Here is a 24,139-nt window from a genome sequence, read left to right as displayed (position 1 = left end):
CAGTGTTCCAGCTGATGCTAGTGTCAGTAGAGAGGGGGGGATGTATTGACTTCTTCTGCCCTTCAGCTCTGGTGGCAAAGCTGGTGATGGGCTTGGAAGTCCCCTTGTTGACAAAGGTCCTTCCAACAGTGACCACTCTGAGGGGACATGGGAAATATGCCCTCTGGTGATCTCTCTCTTTCAGTGTGTGTGTTGGGCTAGTGATGTCAATGTCAGGTTAACCTTCAGCATCATGCCAAAAAGGCACTTCCTGAATGCCAGCCTCTGCCCACCATCTCTCCCCACCTCCATTGTCATTGTCCCTTTCCAGCATTTCAGCAAAGGCCAAGAGTTTGACCAAAGGGACTTAGTTTAGAGCAGTCTGTTTGAGATAAGTCTAATTCCTTTCTGAGATAGTAAAGGGATGATTTGTGCAGATTAGTATGTTTGCCTGGCATACTTAACCTGAATTAGCATTTCAAGTGGACAGAGCCTTAAGTCACTCTGGTGCATCGGCTGTGTCCAGAACTAGACAGGCGTGATCAAATTAAGATGGAATAAGCATGTTAAGTATGGTCTTTCTCTCTAATTGTTGTCCTAAGCCTGACCGCTTTATTTTAGTTCTGCCCACTTTGTGGATTTTACAGTACAAGTTGCCTGCAATTTGCAAAAAAAAAAAAGGCTGACTAGACTAGCTCTTGCAGAGGGCCAGAAATGGTTCATAGGCTGAGCCAGCTCTCAGCCAAACTGATCATAGAATTCACCAATCTGACTGAAATTCTAGTTTGCTTCCTTTGAAATTCTTTCTTCTGAACAAAAAATTAGCCTGAGAATTTCCCTGTAGCTGAAATTTGGAGACAAGTTAGTTGTTGGTTTTTAATCTGATGTGGGCTGTCCAGAGTTGCAGTTGGCGAGATGGGCAGCTATATAAATTGGTCAAAGAAATAAAGATTTATTGTGTGTTCAGTCTAGTCCCATCTTTGTCACTTATGTGGATCTATGTGTTCTGGGCTCTTTCTGCATCATCAGAATTGTATTTTAAAGTTATGTTTTTATTATGCAAAAAAAATTCTTCAATTAAATGTGTATACACATCTGAAATGTTTTGTATCTGTGTAACATAAAAGCATCCTGGGAGTGCAAAAACTATTTGATAATTAACTTCAGATCTTCATGTTGATCTATAAAATCCAGATCAGTATCTGGAAACCTTGGATTCTTTAAATACTCTTATATGAGGAAAACCATTAGGGAAAAGCTCCTTAGTGTTGATGCTTTCTGTTTTTTTGCTCCTCCAGTGTTTCATTAGGGCAAAAATACCCCAATATTCAGGATCTAGTGGCACTTCTAAATACACATTTTTTTGATGATAGGTGATAATATTTAAATAAATGAAAATCTAGCTGTGTATTCATTCAGCTTTTTGTTTGGTTTTCTTTATTTTTAATTCCAAGTCACTCTTACGATTGAATGCATGGTAAAAGGACTAATGATGAACTGTTCATAACATTTGTTTTTTTCTTTTTTGCTTAATCCTGTTTTGGTCAAAGAAACTGCATACATTCATGAACCTTTCCCTTTTCTTTCACAAATTTATAGTATCTGAGTGTAGAGGTCTACCTCTTCAAAGCTTTCAAGGGGGGAAAAAGACATTCAGCATGCACTAATCTTCATTTTTCCCCCCTATCTTCTTACAGCAGCACTAATGGAAATGTATTTTGTTTAATGACTCTGAAATCCTGTTTGTAATTAGATGTGGGAATTGGTCTTACTTTGTAACAGATGATACTGGAATAATAATATGAGAGGAGCTACATTGAGACTGCTCCCCTCCTAAATCCATATCATTTTTCACACTATTGACAGGAAGTGTGCTTGAGAATAACAGAGGAAACATAGAGATTGATTTTATTTTAAATAAAGAAGCAGGGTTGTGTCTGATCCAGTCCTATTCTCCATGAAATTATTTATGACTTTGCATTGCAGGCTGTTTGTTTTCTTTTGTACGTCAAACTGGGATATTGTTGGTGTCGTTGTGGTAGGAAATTTGGTAAGGGGGTCTTTTCAGAAAGTGTGAGTTCTGCTCTAGCTCCCTCTTAGAACTTACCCCATGGCTGCTGTTTGCATATATTTTTAAAAAGCTTTCTAAGTTCCATGGCATATTTGTAAACATACCTTTATGGAAGTCTAATGAGACCCATTAATTGAAATAAAATAATTTCATTTCTTCCCCTTCCCTTCCCTTCCCTCACACCCTCTCTCTTCCCTTCCCCTTCCCCTTCCCCTTCTCCCTGCCCTGCCCTGCCAAAGAACTCATGGGGAAGGGCAGCCTTCTCCCCACATGGTGCCCTTTAGAAATATTAGATTTCGGTTCCCCATCCTCCTCAACCAACATACCAATGGTAGTCCAGGTTGGGAGTGATGGGAGTCGCAGTTTTAGAATCAGGTGGGGAAAGAGCACCCTCAGATGTCAGCCGTATAGTTCCTGGATCAGCTACTTAAATCTAAAAATTTGCTGTGTCCTCCAGTGCAGCCTTTGTCTAGGTTGCATTGAAAGGTTATGGGGCAAAGCAGAAGGAATAAGCATAATCTTGCTTTCATTGTTCATTGGAGGAGCAGCCATAAAGATGTAGGCTGAGCTCCAAGGTTCTGGGTTGACAGCCAAAGGTATGTGCTGCTTTGATGTATTTGTGTGCTTCATTGTTTATCTTCTCAAGAAGCAGCTCAGGTTTCTTAGGCATCTTTTGTGACTTCCAGATGTGCTAGACTATTGTTTCCATGATTTACAATTAGAAGAATCCTTATCCATAACAAGGGGAATTGTAATCCATCTTATCTGCAGGGTACCCAGGTTGGGGCAGGTAGATCTCAGTGTAAAAAAAGCTTCTGGCTATTTTCTCAGCATTGCACTAGGCAGCCATTCATTGCAATGTTTTGGATTCAAAGACCGTTTGTGAAACTCCAGCAATGACCCATTTCCCACACAGTCTTAAGGAATGATGTGTGTGCGTGCACAACCGCATTGGTGTACATTTGATACTATTTTCAGAACTAGAAAAAGTGAGGCTAGCAGGTAAGGTGGGAGGGCACCAAGGTTGTGAGAACTTGGAAAAATGCTCTTCAGAATCAAATGTTTTCAAGTGTTTATTGTCCTGATCAACCACACACAAAACGAAGACCAGAAGAAACATTCTTTTTCCTTTGGTTTTGCAACTCCCATGCTGAGCAAAACACATTTTCCTCCAGCTATACAGCTGACAACAGCAGGAGCCCCATAAATGCCAATTTTAATCAGAGTTGATTTTATCAAACCCATGTGCAGCCATGTAAAAAAAAAAAACCTGATTTATGTGGAAGGCAAGATGTTTCCTGACAATCTGAGCATTAATTGTTTCATTGATTGCTTCTTTATGTATATGTAGATGGACTCAGCTGGTGCTAGGCTCTTGCGAGGCCCTGGGTAAGAAACCATCCAGGGATCCCGGCAAATATTTCTATTTATTTACATATTATTTTATTTTATATGTACATGTGGCATTTGCATTTATGTTTTATATATTATTTATTATTATTGTTTTTAACTTGTTTTAAACACTTCAGTTCTATTGTAAACCACCCAGAGTCCCCCTTCTGGAGTGGGGGGGGGAGATGGGCAGTAGCAAAATTTGAAAAACAAACAAACAAACAAATAAATAAATGGGAAACGAGGGTCACCCCCGTGAGGTTTTTAGAGTATGCTTTGAATTTGCACCAAACCAGTACCCATTTATATAACACTTTTTCATTTAAGCATTCAAACTTAGGACAGCCCTTTCTTTGGAAGTTTCACCACAGCCCAATGAGCTAGAAAATATTATTTCTGCATTATAAGAGAGAGAGAGAGCAGCAAGAGACAGTGCCTTTTTCTGAGTTGGTGGGATGAAGCCTAGCTTAGTATTATATCACTTCCTTTGCCTGCAAGAAAGTGCTCGGTTCGTTCCTCAGGTCCTCCTCTTAACTCTCCTCCTTCCCCCATCCCCTCCAGTACATGCCAGAGAAATATGTTCTCTGAAGGCCTGGACAGGATTGGTGCTACCATGGATGGCTACTTGGCTGGAAGATGGTGGTGTTCCAATAGCTTTGGAAACTGGTTCAGACATTTCTCTCATTCCATTGGCAGATCATAGCTAGCAGGCTTCCTGCATCTTTATGAAACGGGTACAGAAAACAAGATAATTGCTGCAGTTTGGCAGAGAAGTTTCATACCACACTGCACATGATTGTCCCATGACTTTGGCACCATCAAAAGACCTGGCCCACTTGCCACGGTAGCAATTTGCCAAATTAGTATTAATTAATCAGGCTGCCATGATACTTCCAAAGAAACACAAACGTGGACACCCCCCCCCCAAAAAAAAGGCTAGTCTTTGCATATTTTTCTTTAATTTTTATGGCCAGATTTCAAAACTGGCCAACAAATACACCATTTCCAGCATTTTGAGGATTTTGATGCTGTCATGAATACCTTTGCTGCAAAAGTTATGTGCAGTTTGCAGACATTCACAGAGGAGTTGGCATGGAATCTGGGCTTTTTTTTTGTATTTTTTTTTTAGCACAGGGAAGAAAGTGTGTCTTCAATCATAACTGATGGTCATGTAGATATGAAAACAGACCCTCCACTTTGAAATGTGTACTTTCATTTAACGGACATCGTTGTACGTCTTTGTGCACCTGCTGCTATTTGACAGTGAGATTCTTTTTCTCCAACATTTAATCAGTAGAGAAGCTGTGCCAATCTCATTATAGTAGATTCATGACTTTTATCATCCAAATAAGACACAAAGCTTTCAGCTCGGTTCTTGGTTCAGACTGGCATATAAGCATAATACTATAGTTTGTCGTTCATGAAATCCCAGGAGTTCCTCAAAGTTGCTAGAAGCATACCTTTCTTCTAAAACCTTGAAGAGGAGAGAGATTTTAAGGTGGCAGGAGTGATAATAAGCAGTAAAAAGTCTTAGAACGTTTGGGAGTTGACTTATGTTTGTGCCCAAAGTGACACTGCTACATACATTTGAGCTGGCGGAGGTTTGAATGAATGCGCCAAGGAATGTGAGGATGGAACAGCAGGAGATGCAGTGTTGAATCTCTCCCTAGAGACACTGTTGATACCCACCACATCCCTTCCCCGCTTGAGTTGATGTTTTAAAAATATATGTTAGTTTTAAAAAGGCAAGCCTGCATTGACAAGTGTCAATGTAGCATCATCTTTACTTGTTCTCAAAATCTCATTTCTCTCCTCCAATCTCAAAAGCTTTTCATATTCTGTTCTGACATACGCTGAAGATACTTCCTGGTTGCATAGCTGTTGGCCCTCCTGCTTCCTGAGCAGATGAGGGCACCTGTTTGACAGTGATAGAACATCCATTGTGCTCCAGAATAGTCCAGTTAGATGCAACTGGATGCAATTACCTTAAAATACCACCAGCTTCTGTAAGCTTAATTGTATGTATGTGATACCTTCTAATTCAATTAAGACTAACTATTCCACATTAAGCTTTCTGTTAAAATCCATGCAGTGTACTATAAAAAAGTCATTAATTTGGTAATATCAGTTTAACTAGTTTTAGCTCATTAACCTTGACACGGACGGTGCAAGAGAGAAGAACCTTTTCGGGGGGGGGAGGTTGTTGTTCTCAACACAATATCCTAGAACTCTAAAGACCACTTGAAAATCCAAGTTCATTATTTTAAGCCATTGGTCATGGAACTCCGTGCACTGGAATTACAAATAGGGCAATACATATTTTCCAGTCACCTTCAAAGGTACATGGTTTCCCTCATTTTCCATGGATTTATTTTCTTATGTAACTCCTGCAGATTTATTTTATGTTTTGATACATATGCCTAATTTATTACTAAATACTGTTTGTTACTGTTAGTACTATTGCCTTTATTTTCTACCTAGGTAAAGGTAAAGGTTTCCCTTGACGTAAAGTCCAGTCGAGTCCGACTCTAGGGGGCGGTGCTCATCTCCGTTTCTAAGCCTTGGAGCCGGCGTTGTCATAGACACTTCCGGGTCATGTGGCCAGCATGACGACTCGGAACGCCGTTACCTTCCCGCCGAAGCGGTACCTATTGATCTACTCACATTGGCATGTTTTCGAACTGCTAGGTGAGCAGGAGCTGGGACGAGCAACGGGAGCTCACCCCGCCGCGCGGTTTTGAACCGCCGACCTTCCGATCGGCAGCTCAGCGGTTTAACCTGCAGCGCCACCGCGTCCCTATTTTCTACCTAATATTGTACAATATTTTATTGTAGAAAACATTTAGAATTAATATTTATCTTTCTGATTTGAACTTGAAATCTTGAATGAATTTCTAGGACACTCTTGAATGAATTTCTAGGACAACTTGCCATCAAAATAATCAATCTACTGTAAAATATTTTAAAATAAGCTGAACAAAGCAGTTTCTACATAAAACCAATCAACTAGCTGAGGAAGAGAGCATTCTAAAACCTGGGTGTTGCCATAAAGAGGTCCTTTCCTTGTTAACCAACCACTGGAATTGAATGGTGGGAAATCCAAAAGTTGACAGGCAAGCACATTTGAGGAGAGATGATGAATCCTGCAGGTTCTCTGGCCCCAGACTATGAAGAAGTTTAAATATTAAGACATTTAATATAAAACATTTTGAGCTGGCCCTGGAAATATGCTGATAGCCAGTGTGGTTGACAAAAACCAAGCATAAAATGCCAAGGAAACTTCCTAAGAGCCATTTTTTATAAGTTCTTCAGAAGGGGATTAAGTGAATTCTACAGCAAGTTTCCCATAATCCTGATTTGTCTTGTTGAGTTCACACAACATGATTTAGAAAGGACAAAATAAAGGGGGAAAAACCTGATGATTCAGAGAATGCTATGAATTCATAGCTAAGACTAAATGAAATAAAGGTCATATTAACCCTCATGATACTCGTTAGTGTAATTACACCCCGAAGTAGACATTTTTGAAATGTGGTGATGGGACGGTGGGAAATGTACAAGAATAAGAAGGCAATGACTCACCAATGATAGAACAAAGCTCAGATTTAACTACCTACCAGATTTATATCAGGACAAAAAAAACCCTGCTGAGTGAGTGCAAAGGTTTATCCTGCCCTAGATTTCCCAGATACACAACAAGATACCTCTGAACATACTACAGTCATGCTGCTATTCTCAAGAAACTGATATCCAGAGATACATTAATTCTGATACTTCATTTTTATCGATTCATTCGTGTCTGATTCTCAGAGACTGCCTGGACAAGTCCCTGCAGTTTTCTTGGCAAGGTTTTTCTGAAGTGGGTTGCCATTGCCTCCTTCCCAGGGCTGAGAGAGAGTGACTGGCCCAAGGTCACCCAGCTGGCTTTGTGCCCAAGGCAGGACTAGAAATCACAGTCTCCCTGTTTCTAGTTTGATGCCTTAACCACTACACCAAACCAGCTCTCATTGCCTTCAAGTCAAACTTGACTCCTGGCAACTGCTAGACAAGTCCCTGCAGTTTTCTTGGCAAGGTGTTCAGAACTGGTTGGCCATTGCCTCCTTCTGGGACTGAAAGAGAGGGACTGGCCCAAGGTCACCCAGCTGGTTTTGGACCTAAGATGGGACTAGAACTCCTGGTCTCCTGGTTTCTAGCCTGGTGCCTTAACCGCAACACCAAACTGGCTCTAATTCTGATACTAGGTAAAGGCAAAGATTCCCATCTAGTCATGTCCAAGACTAGGGGGCGGTGCTCATCTCCGTTTCATGGCTGAAGAGCCAGCGTTGTCCAAAGATGCTTCCATGGTCATGTGGCCAGCATGACAGTCACGGAACACTGTTTCCTTCCTGCCAAAGCGGTACCTATTTATCTACTCGCATTTGTGTGCTTTTGAATTGCTAGGTTGGCAAGAGCTGGGGTGAGTGTGGGAGGTCACTCCATCATGCAGCGCTTGGGTCTCAAACCACCGAACTTGCAGCCTTCCGGTTGACAAGCCTGGTGTCCCAACCACTGAGCCACCACATCCAAAGTAGCGGCTACTGAGATCAAACCTAATATTTGGGACATACTACTTCATGAGAAAAAACCAAACTGTTGATCTGCCAAACAAAATAAAACAGATTTTGTTTAGACAGCACACACACACCCCGGGCTGCAGTCCAACCACAATCCAAATTAAGAAGTAAAACCTAACAACAGTTAAAAGTTACACCAGAGCAATAAAGTCAATATGCACCATGATATATTTCACAGTAAAAATAATGCATGTAAGATCTTAAACCAAAAAAAAAAAAACTACCTGATGCCTTTACTGCCTAACTTTGCTGTAAGTTTAACAAAACAACCTTACCATCTGATTTTACTAACTGCCATTCTCAACCTCCGCTCACAAGTGCTTCAACCAGTCAGTCTGCTTGATTAAATAAATAATGTTTCAGCTACTTTTCAATGACTCCAAAGATTTCTGCAGCTGAAGTAAGGGGAGCAGAAAGTTGCTTAGTTGGAAACCCAGCTCCAGATCGTGATCCTGATCTTTGACAATTATAATGGGGCAGGCCTCTTATGAATACATTTCAGACCCCCCGCTTCCTTGCTTTTTATCCAAAAAATATCTTCTTTATCTCCAGACCAATTCAAGGTGTAGTTCCCTGTGCTAGACTTGAGGCAAATCATGGGTTGTTATGGGTGGATGTTATGACCTGGTATAATTTGCTCATGCCAGGAAAGGTGGTAAGAAATCAGAGGACAGAGGATGGAAATGTTTGAGAGAGTTCTGACTCCCACCTTTCAGATGTATAGTTTGGAGGCTGGTTGGAAGCCAAGTGTGATAAGAAGTTAAGAAAGAAGTCAATAAAATAATGTATGCTCCGCACAGGGCCTTGTGATGTATTGCTCTTTAAGAAAGTAGTAATTTTATTACAGGGGGTTGTCAAGAACAAACATCAACTTTCTTCCCAAAATGAAGAGCTCGGGGAAGTGAGCGTTTGTCATTATGTTTAATTTGTGCGTACCTCGCCATTGGAAAGGCCAAGGGAGCTGGGCCGAGAACACAGCTGTACGGGCGCCTCGACTAATTGCCTCTCCATCCTCAACCTCATTTATCTTCATTTCTTCCCAATTATGCCACATTATCAATAGTCTCTGTTGCATCCGAGTCTTAATCCCCTTTATTCAGGCAGCATTAGACAGTGGCAGATGACTTCTTGGAGATAGCTGGAGTAAACAGCTAGGAAATGCCACCCCTGGCAGATGGCGATGCTTCGCAAGAAATGGGCAAAATGTTTGGAAACACGTTGTTGGGCAGTGGTACGAGGAGGCAAGCTGTCAATATTTTTATAAATGATCATCAAAGTGCGGCTTGCTTAATATCAACGGAGCACCCAGCCAAAATTAGTAAAGTTTGAAAACTGTGTCAAAGGATGTGTTGCTGTAGGCTGGGAAGCCTTTCTGAGAAGAGTATTGGGCTGAAGCGCACCTTTCTTGGTTTGAAGCTAGTCCCTCACCCATATCAGACACCTCAGTTGCCTTCCATCTTCTGCCCCCATTTTTTGCTTTTTGGAAAGACACCTTTGGAAGTCACTTGGACTTAGTGGTATTCTTCAGGCCCTCTCACATTCTCTGCATGAGGGATGAGCAACGTTCTCTCTGTTGAGAGCTGCGTCTATCTGCAAGCAGGTTCCTGGGCTGTGTTCAGTGGTAGGTGGGGATTTAAGGAGCAGTAGGTGGGGCTGGTCAAAAGTGGGCAGGAGAAGTCATTTGGTTTCTTCTTGACACCTTCCTTTTCTCACCTTCCTCATTCTGAATTACTCTTCTGTTGCCTTTCTTCCTTATATCCCTTCTTCCCTCCTCCTCCTCCCCCCCTTGCAGAAGACAAGAACAGATTGAGCTTGAATTGCTTGCTTGTAGAGGGCTGATAAATTAGGCTGCATGATAACTATTATTTATCCCATCTCTTCTCTGTGCAGAGATTGAGTGAATATTCTCTCTAGTGCATGCATGCAATAAATGCTGGCACAAGTACACTCAGCTACCATCAAACGTTCCTCACACTAACCAAATTCACACTGAATAGTAAATCAGGTTTCTGGTGAGTCCTAACTTCATGTGAATTGGCAGAGCGCGAATCCACTTAGCCTGTTTCCTCCTGTTTTGCTCTTCACATTAGATTAATAACTACGTAAAGCAGAACTGGCTTTCTTAGTGTATAGTGAAGCCCTAGAATCCTGGGTTTTCTCTTTTTTCCCCCAAACAAGATAAAATTCATAAGCTAACAAGTCTTGGTACATTATCTTGGTTTGTAAAGAGAGCAACAGGCTGAGATCCTGAGTTTCCATTAATTGGCATAATATGAAATGTTATTTTCATGTTATATTCAAACATGAAATTTTATCATGTTTGGTGGAGGTGTAAAAAAGCCAGAAAATTTTGGATACAAATACTAATTCATAAGATTTTAAAAACTAATGTACAACTGAAACCAGGAGTTTTTCATTTGGGATTAATGGACAGACCGTTGGAAAAAAGTCATGGAACTTTGTTTTTATACATGATAATTGCAGTGAGATTATATGCGCTTAAAAGTGGAAAGTGTTGGCATTGCCCACAATGGAGGAATAGGTGAAGGTGATGGAACTTGCAGAGATGGCTAAATTGACTTCCTTGATTAAAGAAAAGACACTATTTACATTTATTGTTGACTGGAAACCCTTACAGACTTTTCTCATGAAACAGAAAAAAATGAATTCACGATTTGTGGTTTTGATGATCAGGAAAAAAAAATCTAGAGCAGGGTTTCTCAACCAGGGTTCCGTGGCACCCTAGGATTCCGTGAGAGGTCACTAGGTGTTCCCTGGGAGGTCACAGTTTATTTAAAAATCATTTCAAATTCAGGCAACTCCACATAAAAGAGGTAAGTTACATTCTTTATTTTTAGTTTAAGAACACTGTTAGTGCATATCTACAGGCCTACCCAAGAAACACATAATAATCTTGTAACTTCTGGCCCATACCTGAGCCTGAATGTTTAGGGGTTCCCCAAGGCCTGAAAAATATTTCAAGGGTTCCTCCAGGGTCAAAAGGTTGAGAAAGTCTTATCTAGATTAATAGAAAAAGAGAGAGCATTTCTTTTTGTAACCAAAGAGTAAGAGATAATTTTGTAATCATACTTGTATTTGCTGCAAAGAAAATTGGAAGCTTCTTCTTTCAAGAGGCATGCTACCAGTAACAGCAAGAAAAAAAATGCTTTTATGTACGGGTTGATTAGATTTATATCCCATCTGTCTTCCAGGAACTCAAAGTGATGTTCATAACACTGCTTTCTTCATTTTTCCCCCAACCACCACCTTGTGAGATAGGTTGGGTTGAGATGTCCAAAGGGGTAATGATGTGATGTGATAAGAGGATAGAGAAAAGAACTTCAGCCTGCTTGTTACATTTTTTCCACCCTTTGGGAATGGAGGCATTTTTATTATATGAATAGATGTGTTACAAACTATATGAAGCTGAATATACCTATTTTGTCCATATCTGGCAAAATGTGGCAGATACCTCTGTATAAATTGGTGGTTTGCCACAAGTTTTGGCAGGGTAGTCTTGGAGGTCCGCAAAAAAATAAAGGGGGGGTGCGGCGCTTGGTAGCCACATGTATCCCACAGCTTGTAGATTGCTGCTTCTAGATACTAAGCAAGGTAAATCAATAGTAAAAGTCTACATTACCCTTTTTGCGTTTGGTGGAAGAGCAGTGTTACAGCTCATTCAAGTTATCAACCAACTGAGCCCTAATTTTTCTCACTTAAAGTTAGGATTAGCTTTCACAAAGCTGGAGGGAATCTGGGTGCTTCCCCCCTTATCTTTTTATTATACAATTATCAACAGATTACCACACCTAAGTTGTGACGGACATATTTTTTAAGTATGACTGACTGATGGACAGACTGGGAATTGCTGAATTAATGGGCATATTTCAAAGGCTTGGCAGGGCTGAGCAGTAATTACATCTGCTGAGCCACTTGATAACTTTTTGGAAGTAGACCAGCGGAAGGCCATCACTGGAGTCCTCCATTTTTAATACGTTAGCATAATCAGTTTTGTGGCTTACTCTGAATGTACCATATAGTATCCTGTTAATGTGGATATGAAAACCAAATCATCAAATGCTGAGGGGTCTTTTGGTTAGCTCATTCATTTTTCATTTTAGATGATAAAAAGCCAGATTCTTAGGGGAATTTCTTCATCCAATGGACTTCTAGTCACTTCCTTCCCCCCTTTTAAAACTGGATCCATTCTTTTGTTCCTCAAATGTTCAGGTGCATTTTAGGAAACCCCCATAAGTTGCTCTTATTTTTCAGTTATAATCATTTAGTGAAAAGTCAGTCCTGCTGTTTGGTAGTAAACACTTAAATTGCAGCCTTCCGGTATTTTTATTCTGGAAAATATAAAATAGGAGAGAGAGAGATGGAATGTAAACCGATTATATATATTGATCTGTATCTATCATCTATATCTATATTCTGATTTATTTTATTATTCCAGCTACTGAAGTTTCAGTCTGTGAAAAGAACTATTTCCTGTTTCCACATTTCCACTAATGATATTTTTTTTCTGAAAGCTTCCCCAATTCGTTTATTTTTATTTTCTAGATATTTGTTGAAAAGCTTGATTGTTATTGTTCTTTAGTTTCCTTTAATAAATTAGGTTTCGCTTTATGGTGACCATTAAACTGTGTAGTTCACTGACACAAGAGATAGGATAGTCATCAATCTGGACATCAGTAATGGTATGTGGGAAAGACCTTGAGAGGCAGGGCAAAGAGATGCTGCCTAGGGAATGGTCAGATAAGAGACAGCAGAGCCCCCAGCTGCATAATGGGTGGGGCAAGAGGCTCAGAAGAGGCCTTCCTTAGTTTCTTGGGCTGTAAAGGAGACGGTGGGAGAATTGTACATTCAGACTTGCAAGGGTCTGTTAATGTAGCTTTACAGTAAAGTAAAATTAGCTCATCTGGTCATGTTCCCTGTCTGGTGTACCTGGTAAGGCTGACAACATCTTTCAAAGTGGATTAGACAACTTATGAAGGACAAGGCTATTAATGGCTATGGATCAGTGATGGTAAGCTGGAGAGGACAGGAAGGAGATCCTGTTGCCCTCATGTCCAATTTCAGGGCTTCCTCCAGAGAACAGAACTCTGTATTGAGACTGCTTTTGGTATGCTCTAACCATACTGACTAAGACTGAATGTATGCTCCCCAAAGAGTGCTATATGGTAAACACACCCATGATGAGTAGAGAGAAAGGATGAAGCAAGTTGATACTAGATTTGAATGCATGGACTCCTGAAAATCTGCATGCCAGACCCTTCCGTTTCCCAATTTTAAGGCATGTATCTGCAGAGTTGGCTCACAATGACCAAATCCATTATGAATTTAGGATTGGAAGGACCATGTGAAGCAGGGTTCATAATTGCCAGGAATCAATGCTCCTAGATAAGAGAAAGCCATCTTAGTACCCTGCATATATTATAGACATTAATTCCATTATCCCAAGGCAACATGGCCATTGACATGGGCTCGTGAGAGTTGTAGGCCAAAACAACTGGAGGGTACCAATGATCTCCCTCTGTTCTCTGCTCCGTGAATGTGAAGGTTCCTGCCATAATGTTTTCCATAAGCTTTCCCTGACATAACTCCAGGAAATTTGTGGAATGTGAATCTGGTGATGTGACAAAGTCTTAGGAGCCTCCTCACAAATGTACTGGAGTTGTTTGCCTTTGAACAACCTCGAGGCCACTAATAAGTTAAAACAAATGTAATAAAATGAGAATTACAAGTCTCTAAAAGCAAAGCAGCTGTTAAAACAGTTGGGCACCTTCCAGCAGTAAAAACAAGTCAGTACAGCAACTTAAAAACAAATCCGTCTCAGTATTTTAAAACTATTCGTGGTCTCAAAGCTATCTAACAGAGGGCTGTTAAGAAGGAGACAAAGAGACCCACTGGATTTCAGCTAGACCTCCTAGATGGTTGAAGTCATAACAGTTCTGAAATACAGCCCTCTATTTTTGCCTTCACAGCTCAGAAATGGGAGTTTTCCCATGCCTAGCAGTATATTTAAGCTCAGATTTGTCGGCTGTATGAAATATAAAAAATAAAGCAAAATTATGTACCCTTGCTTTCTGTAGAATTTAAAAACTTTGCTGGGGAGGGAGGGAGGATACAAAGCATTGTGTGTCTGTAAGATGTAACACACACATGCACGCACACACCAGCTTTTGAGAATTCGCCATGCACGGACACCGAAGGCATTATTGCGTTCAACGAGGGAATTCAATTCTTTTCTCCCCCAGAAATGTATAACCACAAATCAAATGTCAAATGCAGATAGATGTAGTGGACAGTGAGAATTTCATTTAGGGACACCTTACCATTTCAAAAATAGATAGAATGAATCTGAAACCAAAGGAGAAAACAATGTCAACCCATCAAACTTAGATTAGTTTTTGAAACTTTTCATACCCACCAGAGCACAAAACACATCTGCATGTTGCAGACTCTCCTTCCTTAGGAAGAGCCAGTTTTAAAAAATAAAATGCTACAACTAAAATCTAGAGGGTGAGCCTCTGACCCTTTTCTGAGAGATACCCTTCCAGTGCCTTGACAATGTTGTCAAGATCATTGCCCCACCAGGTTTGTCCCACCATAGCTGCCTGATGAAAGTTTTAACAGTCAAATGCAGTGCTTTTGTTCCTCAACTTAAATAGCAACTGTCAGCCCCAGAGGACATCATAAAAACAATCAGAGCTGTTTCACGAGCCAATCTCAAATCAAGGCCTCTCTTACTGTCAGAAGATGGGAAAATGTTTAAGAACCCCATTGCTTTATCCTCATTCCATTCTACCTCTCCACTTGCTGTAGGGGTGGCAGCTTGCACTATTCAGTGGATTGACCAAGAACTAACTATAATGGACTGTCCCTGGTTTCCTGGAATACTGAGGAATGGAAGACCAAAAAGCATGACAACTACTTTTTGGATTTATTTTGTACCTGTGGCTTAATTCTGTTGCATAGTCCCAGGAGTCACTGGCTGTGGGAGGTCCCAGAGGTTGTGCCCTAGGAGGCCTTTGCATGCTGAAAACAACCTTGCAGCCAGAAACCTCCAGCTTCAATCTTGTGAGCTTTAACATCAATAATTAATTTGCCTGATCAATTACAGGTAGTCCTCGCTTAACAACCATTTCCTTAGTGACAGTTCAGACTTATGATGGTGCTGAAAAAACCAACTTACAACCGGTCTTCACGCTTCTGACTGTCGCAGTGTTCCCGCAGTCATGTGATCACAGTTTGGCGCTTGGCAACCAGCTTGCATTTATGACCGTCACAGTTCCTGTGGTCACATGATTGCCATTTTTTACCTTCCCGGCCAGCTTCTGGCAAACAAAATCAATGGAGAACTGCATGATTCGCTTAATGACCATGTGGTTTGCTTAACGCCCACAGTGATTCACTTAATAACCATGGCAAAAAGGTCGTAAAATCAGGTTGGATTTGCTTAATGACTGCTTCATGTAGCAACCGAAATTCCAGTCCCAGTTGTGGTTGTTAAACTTAGGATTACCTGTATGTCTCTCTTCTCCCTTGCAGGCTGTTTTGCTTGACTAACACCCATTGGGGTAAATTGAAAAGCTACCTCTGCAAACTCACTTGAGACCACCCAGTTTCACCCAGGCCATAGGCATGGCAGGTGATTTGAATGCCATCCGAAAAAGAAATGCCAGCAGTCTGTGAAAGATTGGGCCAAGTGTTTAAGCCAGGCAACCTTGCTTGTGCACAGGTGAATGTTAAAGCAGGTCATGCATACTCCCACAACTTGGTGCCAAGTTGAACACACCCAATCAGGAGGCACCAAAAACCAAATGGGTGAAATTGCTACAGTATGTATTTTCCAGGATGCTTTATATATCTTTGTCTGGGCAAATGGGCACACTTTGAAGCATAGCCTTGGGTTTTTGGTGGGCCTGGAGCTGAGTTTTTTGTAGCAGACACTTAAAAAAAATTAAAAGAACCTAAAATGTACAACATGAAGGTAGTGGATATAGCAAGCAGGAGCCCATGGTCATACAATTTTCTATCTCTGATTTAAGTTTGAGAATTTGTCCCAAGTTTATGGAAGACTTGGAAGGTGGGTAGGGAAGGACTCATCAGGTTTTTATTTATTTTTTTACTTACTTATTAAAGAAATTTATATGGCTTTCCAACTCACACATAGTGACTCTGGGGGGCTTACAAGATTAAAAGGTTGTCAACAGTGTTAACAGTTATCTGGTAGCCACCATGTTTGCCCCCCAGCATTCTCCACTTGACCAGAAAAGATCTTTCCAGTGCAATATCCTGTAAATAAGATCACAGTAGGGAGGGTCATTTGGACGGCATTAAGTCTTCTGTGATTTCCCAACCCTTTGGCATTTCAGCCTGGAATTCCGATATCCATCCACATTTATCCGCCCCTCCCATTTTGAATCTGACTGGCTTTTCACTAAAGAATAAACTTAGGAATAATTCTGCAAGTTAATCTAGTAGGATGATTGCTAACGTTGTAAGCATAAGTGTCTGCAGGAAGCCACGGTGATGTCAGAATCCTGACATATGCATCATGACATCATTGCACAAATGATGCCCTTGTCTACTTGCATCATGGCTTCTAAGGCAGGCACACAAGTCACATCATTTGTGCAATGAGGCCATGGCACATCTATTGTCATTTGTCCTCCCTGTGGACACCTGTGATTGTAAGAATAACTGCAGCCTCTGACAACCTTGTGCATGAGATGTTCTTTTCTTCTGCATATAGACCACTTTGCATCTGTGTTAACACTGAGGATTCAATAGACAGAATGGAAATTCTATGCCATAAATGGTTATAAAGGGAATTCTTTCCTCATATTAATTAAGATGCTGTTGTCCAGGGATTGGCTGGTTTAAACTGTGTCATTGCTTGATAGAGCATTCAGGATGTGTAGATTAAGTTATTTTTTAAAACGGCAGAGAACGGCACTGATGAATAAAAACTAAAGTGAATGAGGTCATAAATACAGCGATTTCTTTGAAAAATTTGGTTCCAGGATTGCAGGTGCACATGTATCACTTGAGCATCACCTGATGACATATACATATGAATAAACCAACAGTGATCAGAGTAGACCTTTCATATAATAGAACTGAGAATGGTCAACCCTGATTTAAGAGTACTCATTTGTTCTCCTGGACACAACACGGCTATATTCAATATGCTCCATACACTAGCTGTGCACACGCAACACATCTAAACTGGGTTGTTGAGTTCACCCAATCCTAACCCTAACCACAAAAACTGACTCTTGCAGACACCTGCTTTGCTAAGCTGTATGTACTCCCTGTAAGCATAAATCTAACACATGCCATCAAAAAATTAAGATGATCGACATATCAACATCATTAATAGTCAGCATTTATTATACTTCTATATGAAGGTTGTTTGTATCTTCCTTAAGTGGGCAGAGCCTCATGGTCTGTCCCCTGCACAGTTTAATAAACTTGGCTCAAGCAGATTGTGTGGTCTCCAGTTGTCAGCTGAGTTGTGGGGAATTTTCCCCTTCACTGGGTATTCAGAATATGCTAAACCATAAATTAACCACATGGGCTAGATTATGCAATGCAGTAAGCTACGGGGAAAAACACTGTAAACAAGTTTAAAACTTAACAGATTTAACATACTGGGTGATATAGCTGCTGGGCCTGAAGCCAACTGGGAGTGTTGTGAAAACGCAGCTCCTGCTTGGGTCAGTTCAGGGACGTCTGAGAAATTCCAGGTCGCCCTGGGACATTGCCCCAGGAAGGTTCGGGTGTAGGTTGATTTTCATTGAGAAGTTGCCAAGTTTATTCTCAGGTGTGACCAACCAAGTTAGGAAAAATCCCTCCTCCATCATCTGGAGACCAACTGCCAGTGAGGGCAAACAGGTAAAATGGACCAACAGTCCAGTTCAGCTTATGGCTCTTCTGCATGTTCTTAATGGCGTCCCTTAGCTGACTTGTGGCATAAGATTCTAAACTCCTGGTTCTTCATCAGCAGACAGTAGTAGATCAGGACTCAGGTCCAGTTCATGACTGTGGTAAGGTTCAGATGCTGATCCCAATCCTGTATATTGTTCTTGTTGCTGCCCCTGCATGTAGCATTAGATTATCTGGCAACCATTTGCACAGCGGCACTATGGCTCTGCATGTCCTGGGTTCCCTGACAAAATGGTTGCCTTGGAGCCTGCCATGATAGGCAGAGCCTACTATAACATACCCAGTTTCCACAAGGTGAACTACAGTGGTGGTTTCCCACCATCCTTTCCAGCCTTCCAGGAAGCTCTCCAGCTTACCTTGGTCATGGGGCAGGGGGGCGGGCAGGGGGTGAGCAGTTCAACAGGGGAAACAATGACCCACAGAGGCAGTGGTCTCCCTTTAATTGGATGTGGAGTCCCTGGTGCTCTCTGAGCTTGGCTGTTTGCTTGCAGATGTTTCATGACCCAACTAGGTAGCATCATCAGTGCAAGTGAGTGTGAGGTTTGCTCCCTGTTTATACACAGTAGCTTGCCCTGCCAGTGTTGCTGGGGTGTGGTTTTCTCCTTGGTAGCTCTTTGATTAGGGTTTTGGATGTATTTAATTGGATGTATTCAAGCAGATGCTAGCCAACCATTTGCTGAGAGGCTTCGGTTTGGATTCCTGCACAGAACAGAGGGTGGTATTGATGGTCTCAAAGGGTCCTTCCAGCTTAGGATTCTGTGAAATAGAACAGGCACTGTCTCTGTTCTCTGAAACGTAGCGCCTTGTTTTCCTTCCCTAGCATCTATCATACAGACATTCTCTGGAATGTATCCAGGTATGGATCATCATCTTAATTTACACATTGCATCCGCTGTTTAGTCAATGATGCAGACCTGTAGTGGTGTTAATTATGATTAAAAAAAATGTCTGTTTCTCTTTCTCTTCTATCAACCATGGAAACTGATGCATCTTGCCTGTGTCAAACAGGCAAAATGTTTCAGCACCAAGTGTCTTGATCATGAATCCGTTTATAATATTTGTGTTCCTCTGCAGCCTTTTGTAGACATTAAGACTGCAACTTTGTTATACACATTGGGCCATTATCCTGCTCAGTCCCTCACCTTGCTGTGTTCAGCTGCCAGATATAAAGGAGGGTTCCTAAAAATGCTACGTGTGTTTGGACATTCAAGCCTTGCTGCTCAAAATCACAAGGCTGGATCACACATCAGGATATTTGGAATCAGGCCATTTTCCATAACATTTTGGTCTGTCTCCGGTAACCTACTTGTACCTCTTAAAGGACATTCCAGTAACCTCTTTCATCCATTCATCTTATTCGTCGTCTTTCTACTTCCCCCAACTTTGCTAACCCTGATCACATTTTCTAGTATGTCAGCTGCATGCCCAACATACGTGAGTGTCTACTAGTTGATCATCACTTGTGGGCAACGATCAGCCTTTATTTGAGATAGGACTGATTTATCTTTGCAGACCATCATACTCTTAGCATTTCCAAAAATTGTAATGTGAAGGCATCTGTCAACTTTCTTTCACTCATTCTCCGTGTTAGGCTTTCACAGTTGTATGATACCAGCGTAAAGACCATTGCCCTAACTTTCTAATCTTGCTTAATTGGGAAGTTCTTAACCATCTTGATCATGCCTTGTTATTGCCTTCCTTCATAGGATTGGTTTCCCAATATTCTCTTTAAATTTGAGCTAGAGGGGAAAAAATACCATTTAACACTTGTTCAAATTATCTTTGTCTTCTTAATATTTAGCACTCGTGTTTAATATCCAGCTGGTTTACTTTCCATTTTTTCTTTCATTCTAAGCTCTTCTAAGTCTTCTTTATTTTCAGCTAGCAAAGGGAGGTCATCTTTATATCTGAAATGGTGTATGTTTCAGCCTCCTATTTTGATTCAAACTGTCATCTTCTCTAATCCTGACATTTTTATAAAATATTTGCTGCATAGGACAAAAGGATGCTAGGAAAATACGTGAGTGTAAATAATTTGTTTGGACATTATGCCTGAATATAGCTTTTCTCTTTCCGTAATACTGCTGAAGTATCTTTTGCCCAAAGCCCGAGCCTTGTAATATGTGAGCAGGGAGAAATATTTATGCTCTTTGCCCACCCAAGAAAAGTTTTAAAAACTGACAAAAAATAAGATTAATAAAATGCAATGTGGATGAATCTCTCAAGCCTCTCAGTTTGCTTCTGACACTGTCAACTTCAGCAGAGTAAGAAGTTTGGACACAGGCCAGAGCACATTTTTCCATTTATTTACTTATACAGGAAAGGGCAGTGATAAGGCACCCTATTGTGTGTTGGCTGTGAGTTAGCTAACATTTTTTAAGATAGGTGAAAAAGTGTTCCGGGAGCATGATAAAATTACAAAACAAAATGGTGGTGTCAGATAACCATGATAGCATTTTTTTAAAGGACCGTTTGGAAGCCAGAATTAATGGCTAGATAGAAAACGTTTTACTTGCTGAAGACTGCTTGCCATCTTTCTGCTGAAGCCAGTACACACATACACCAAGTGGTTTATTGCATTTTCACTTTGTAAATAATATTAAAGCAATCAGTTTAAATCTAGACCCATTAAGGCAGCAAAGCAGAAGGAAAATTAAAACTATAAGAGTACAAAGTACACATGGTGGGGCATTCTTGGGCATCTCTGAGTGCCGCATGGTAAGAAACTGAAAGGTAAAAAAATGATAAAAATCAAAATTCAAGCCAGCAATCTAATCTTACGGTAGGCATGGTCACCAGTTTTTTCACTGAGTGTGTGCAAATTCTACTATTGATAGGAACCTTGGTGCTACACTTGATTTTGCATTTGTGCTTGACTGTGTTTTACCTACAGATATTGCTACTATTCAAAAACAGTGCAGAACCATTTTTTTTTAAAATAATGCATAACGAAAGTAAAGAGAAATACAGGTGGAACAAGAACATTAAGTTAGAACAAGTATGCTGAACACAGGCACACACACCCCTTTCCTCCCAAGGATTTACACTTGAAGGTACATCTTTTAAAATCTTGGGACGTGGATCTAGACTAGTGTTTCCCCAACCTTAGCAATTCTAAGTGTGTGGACATCAAATCCTAGAAGTCCACAACCAGCTTGTCCATTGATGAGAATTCTGGGAGTTGAAGTCCACACACCTGGAAGCTGCCACTATTGGGAAGTGCTAATCTAGATATTGCACTGTGTGAAACCATCGTGTTCTAGGATATCTTTCTTATTTGGAGAGTGTTTTTACTGAAACGAGAGAAGGTTAGCCGCCCACACAAAGGTGAAATCGTAGGGAGAATTGAACTGCTGAAGAAGAGGAGCTTTCAGATTCCAGAAAGTTATCTTCTACTTTTTCAAAGCTGCTTGGTATGTAGCGGCCTGTTATAGATCTCTATTCTGGAATGCTGTCGTTTCTAGAATATATATCTAGAGAAAAGGTCTGAGTTGTACCCTATTTCAGTCAATATGGATTTGAGGTCGTCCCTGTAAAGTGTGTGAAATTTATGATGGCCCAGCTGACACAAATACAGTTGTGCCATCGAACTCCACTGTAATTATGCCACATTATATTAGAACATATGATATAATTTAACTTGGCATAAACGCATCTTTCTTTGCCCATGCAAAGCTCATCGTTTTTGCAAATTACACATTTGCACTAGTAAAGATAATTCATAGCTTGGCTGTAAGCATAAAAATGATAGAGCATCTTCTTTTTTGCTCAGTCATTGATCTTTCAGATTTTACTGTTTGATAACATGAATCACATTTATTAGCCAAGTGCTCATCGTAAAGAATGTAGAATGCTTCTCTGCTGTTACCTTCAATTGAGATACATTTTTTCCCCTGTCACTGTCCCTTACATGTCAATGAAGTATTATAGATTCTAATTGGAAATCAAGTTAATGAATTCCTGGCATTGTCAATAATCCAGACAGACTTTTCCAACAATACCTCCCTTTTACCAATTTGCAAAATAATGGCATTATTTTATTGAATAGAGGGGGTGGGAGGAGAGAAATACATTCCGTATAGCAGAAATATACTTTGAGTGTTTTGGTCTATATGTAAAAAAAATTGGCATAGGGTTTAGAGTGTAGATACGATTGAGTGGTGTTTAGTTTTTATCTATTTTTATATCAAGAGGAGAGACTTGTGAAAAGTTGGCCAGGTTCATGGGAGAGAACGTATTTTCTTACTGGATATCTATAAATCAAATCAATCTTTATAATGGTCATAGGCCAACATAAGGTTGTCAATAAGATTATATATTTTGCCTGTATGTGTTTGTATGTATGTTTGTTTGTTTGTTTGTTTATTTATTGGTGGAGTTCACATATTGCATCAAACTTTAATAAGATGTATTTTTCTTTGGCTTAGTGTACACTGCAGATCCATTCATTGTGGTATGTAAACCATGATGCAGGGTTTAGTCTTTTCTGAGATCCCGGCTTAATTCAGTAAAATACAGTTCAACCATGGCTTTTTGCAACTTGCTGTGTAATTGCAATGTAATGCCTTGTAATAGAAAATGTATTCAGCCAGCTATATTAGATGAAAGAAGATGACTTAGGCCTGTTATTCTCTGCATTTTACCTGTAGCCCACCCCCACCAAAAAATCTACATACTGTGCCTGGCTTATTGAAAATTTGCTGAATAAATTCTGAATCATCTAATGTATAGAAAATGTTTTATGTCCACAGCATTCATGCCCTTATTTTCATGGTTTTCTGTTGAGAAATCAATGTCCCCCAGTTGGTGGGCATCCTTCCCTGCTTCCTGCTCAGAGGTTTGCAGTTGCTGTTGAATTCCCATGCTCTAAACAACACAGCAGGCTCTTTTCACTCAATTAGGAGGTTTGCAAATTAATTACAGTTGAAAGGGATTGCAGACCAGGGCTCCTGATTAAACATCTATAGGATGCATGTATGTACTGTGGCTACCTGTTTAGACTCAGATTGTTCCTTTGGTGGGACATGTGGTGACCAGGAACATGGACAGGTGCTCACTCCCACTTTTCATCCTTTTTTTGCATCTCCAGAGGTTTAATAAAAAGAAGGCTAGAATTCATGCAGGGCGACTCACCATTAGATGTTCTTCTCCTTGTTTGCTTCCTAACCAGGGTAAGAATGTGTACACCTGTCCAAGAATTATGGTCTGCCAAGGGACCTCTCCTCTACATCCCGTAATTGCAATCAGTGGATTATGTAGATTTGTGATAAAGAGACTTTTTGGCTGTGGCACCTAATTGTGAGTTGTCATCCTCCCCGAGGCCATATTGACAGCAGTGTTGGCTTCATTTAAGCATCTATTCTCCCACATTTTGGAGTATCTGAGACAGTAGCTTGGCATGTACATTATTCTCATGTGGGTTGTTCTTAATGCTTTTTCATTTGTGTTTTATTCTGGTTAATTGCCTTGTTTTATCAATGATACCCTACACCGGGCTTTTCCAGCGTGGTCATTATCAACCCCCAAGGGTCGATGAGACTATCCATTATTGCTGTTGTTCTCGTTGTTGTTGCTGTTATTTGTAGTGCTATCAGTTAAAGTAGTATTATTAAATTATTTTCATATAATAAATACTTGGGGGCTGATGAACAATCTGAAACTTCATGAAGGGGTTGGGGAGCTGAAGAGTTTGGGGACCCCTGAGATCTGTCTTGGGGCATGTCATCAGTATTCTAATAACAAAAAATAAAGTAGAGGAAGTGGTCTGTGATTCTGTTCAGGGAGAGGAGAAATAATTGTCTAAAAACCCCAGCCATCATTAAAAGGGGGGAAAAATCAGTGTTCTGTTTGCTGTTTTTTAGGTGGAAGTGAATCCTCGTGGGATAAAGAGAAGCTCCAGTCTCCGATCCCGACAGGATCCCATCACGGAATTAGCCACGCGGCACTGTCAGGGCAGCCCAATTTGGCGAGCGCTCACCCACTGAGTCCTCTGCAACAAAACCATCTGCTCACAAACAGTACGTATGCTAGCACAAGAATTCCAGCGCTTTGTCGGGTTCAGAAATGTCCCGGGGCCAGCCCTGACATTAACTGCCTCTTTTGCTGCCATTTCTTATTTCATTTCACT

The 24,139-nt window shown here is 40.7% G+C and overlaps 1 protein-coding gene across 1 annotated transcript in view; it reads left to right on the top strand.

Moving 5' to 3' along the window:
• The window catches only part of DACH2 (dachshund family transcription factor 2), a 286,703-nt gene that overhangs the window by 194,509 nt on the left and 68,055 nt on the right, over positions 1–24,139 (top strand). Inside the window, exon 4 of the mRNA XM_063313700.1 lies at positions 23,874–24,029. Within this exon, the coding sequence (XP_063169770.1) occupies positions 23,874–24,029 (156 nt within the window). The remainder of the gene's footprint in view (positions 1–23,873; positions 24,030–24,139) is intronic.

Source organism: Candoia aspera, chromosome 12 (assembly GCF_035149785.1).
Source record: "Candoia aspera isolate rCanAsp1 chromosome 12, rCanAsp1.hap2, whole genome shotgun sequence".
Lineage (NCBI taxonomy): Eukaryota > Metazoa > Chordata > Lepidosauria > Squamata > Boidae > Candoia > Candoia aspera.
This window is presented reverse-complemented; position numbering and strand designations above follow the sequence as displayed.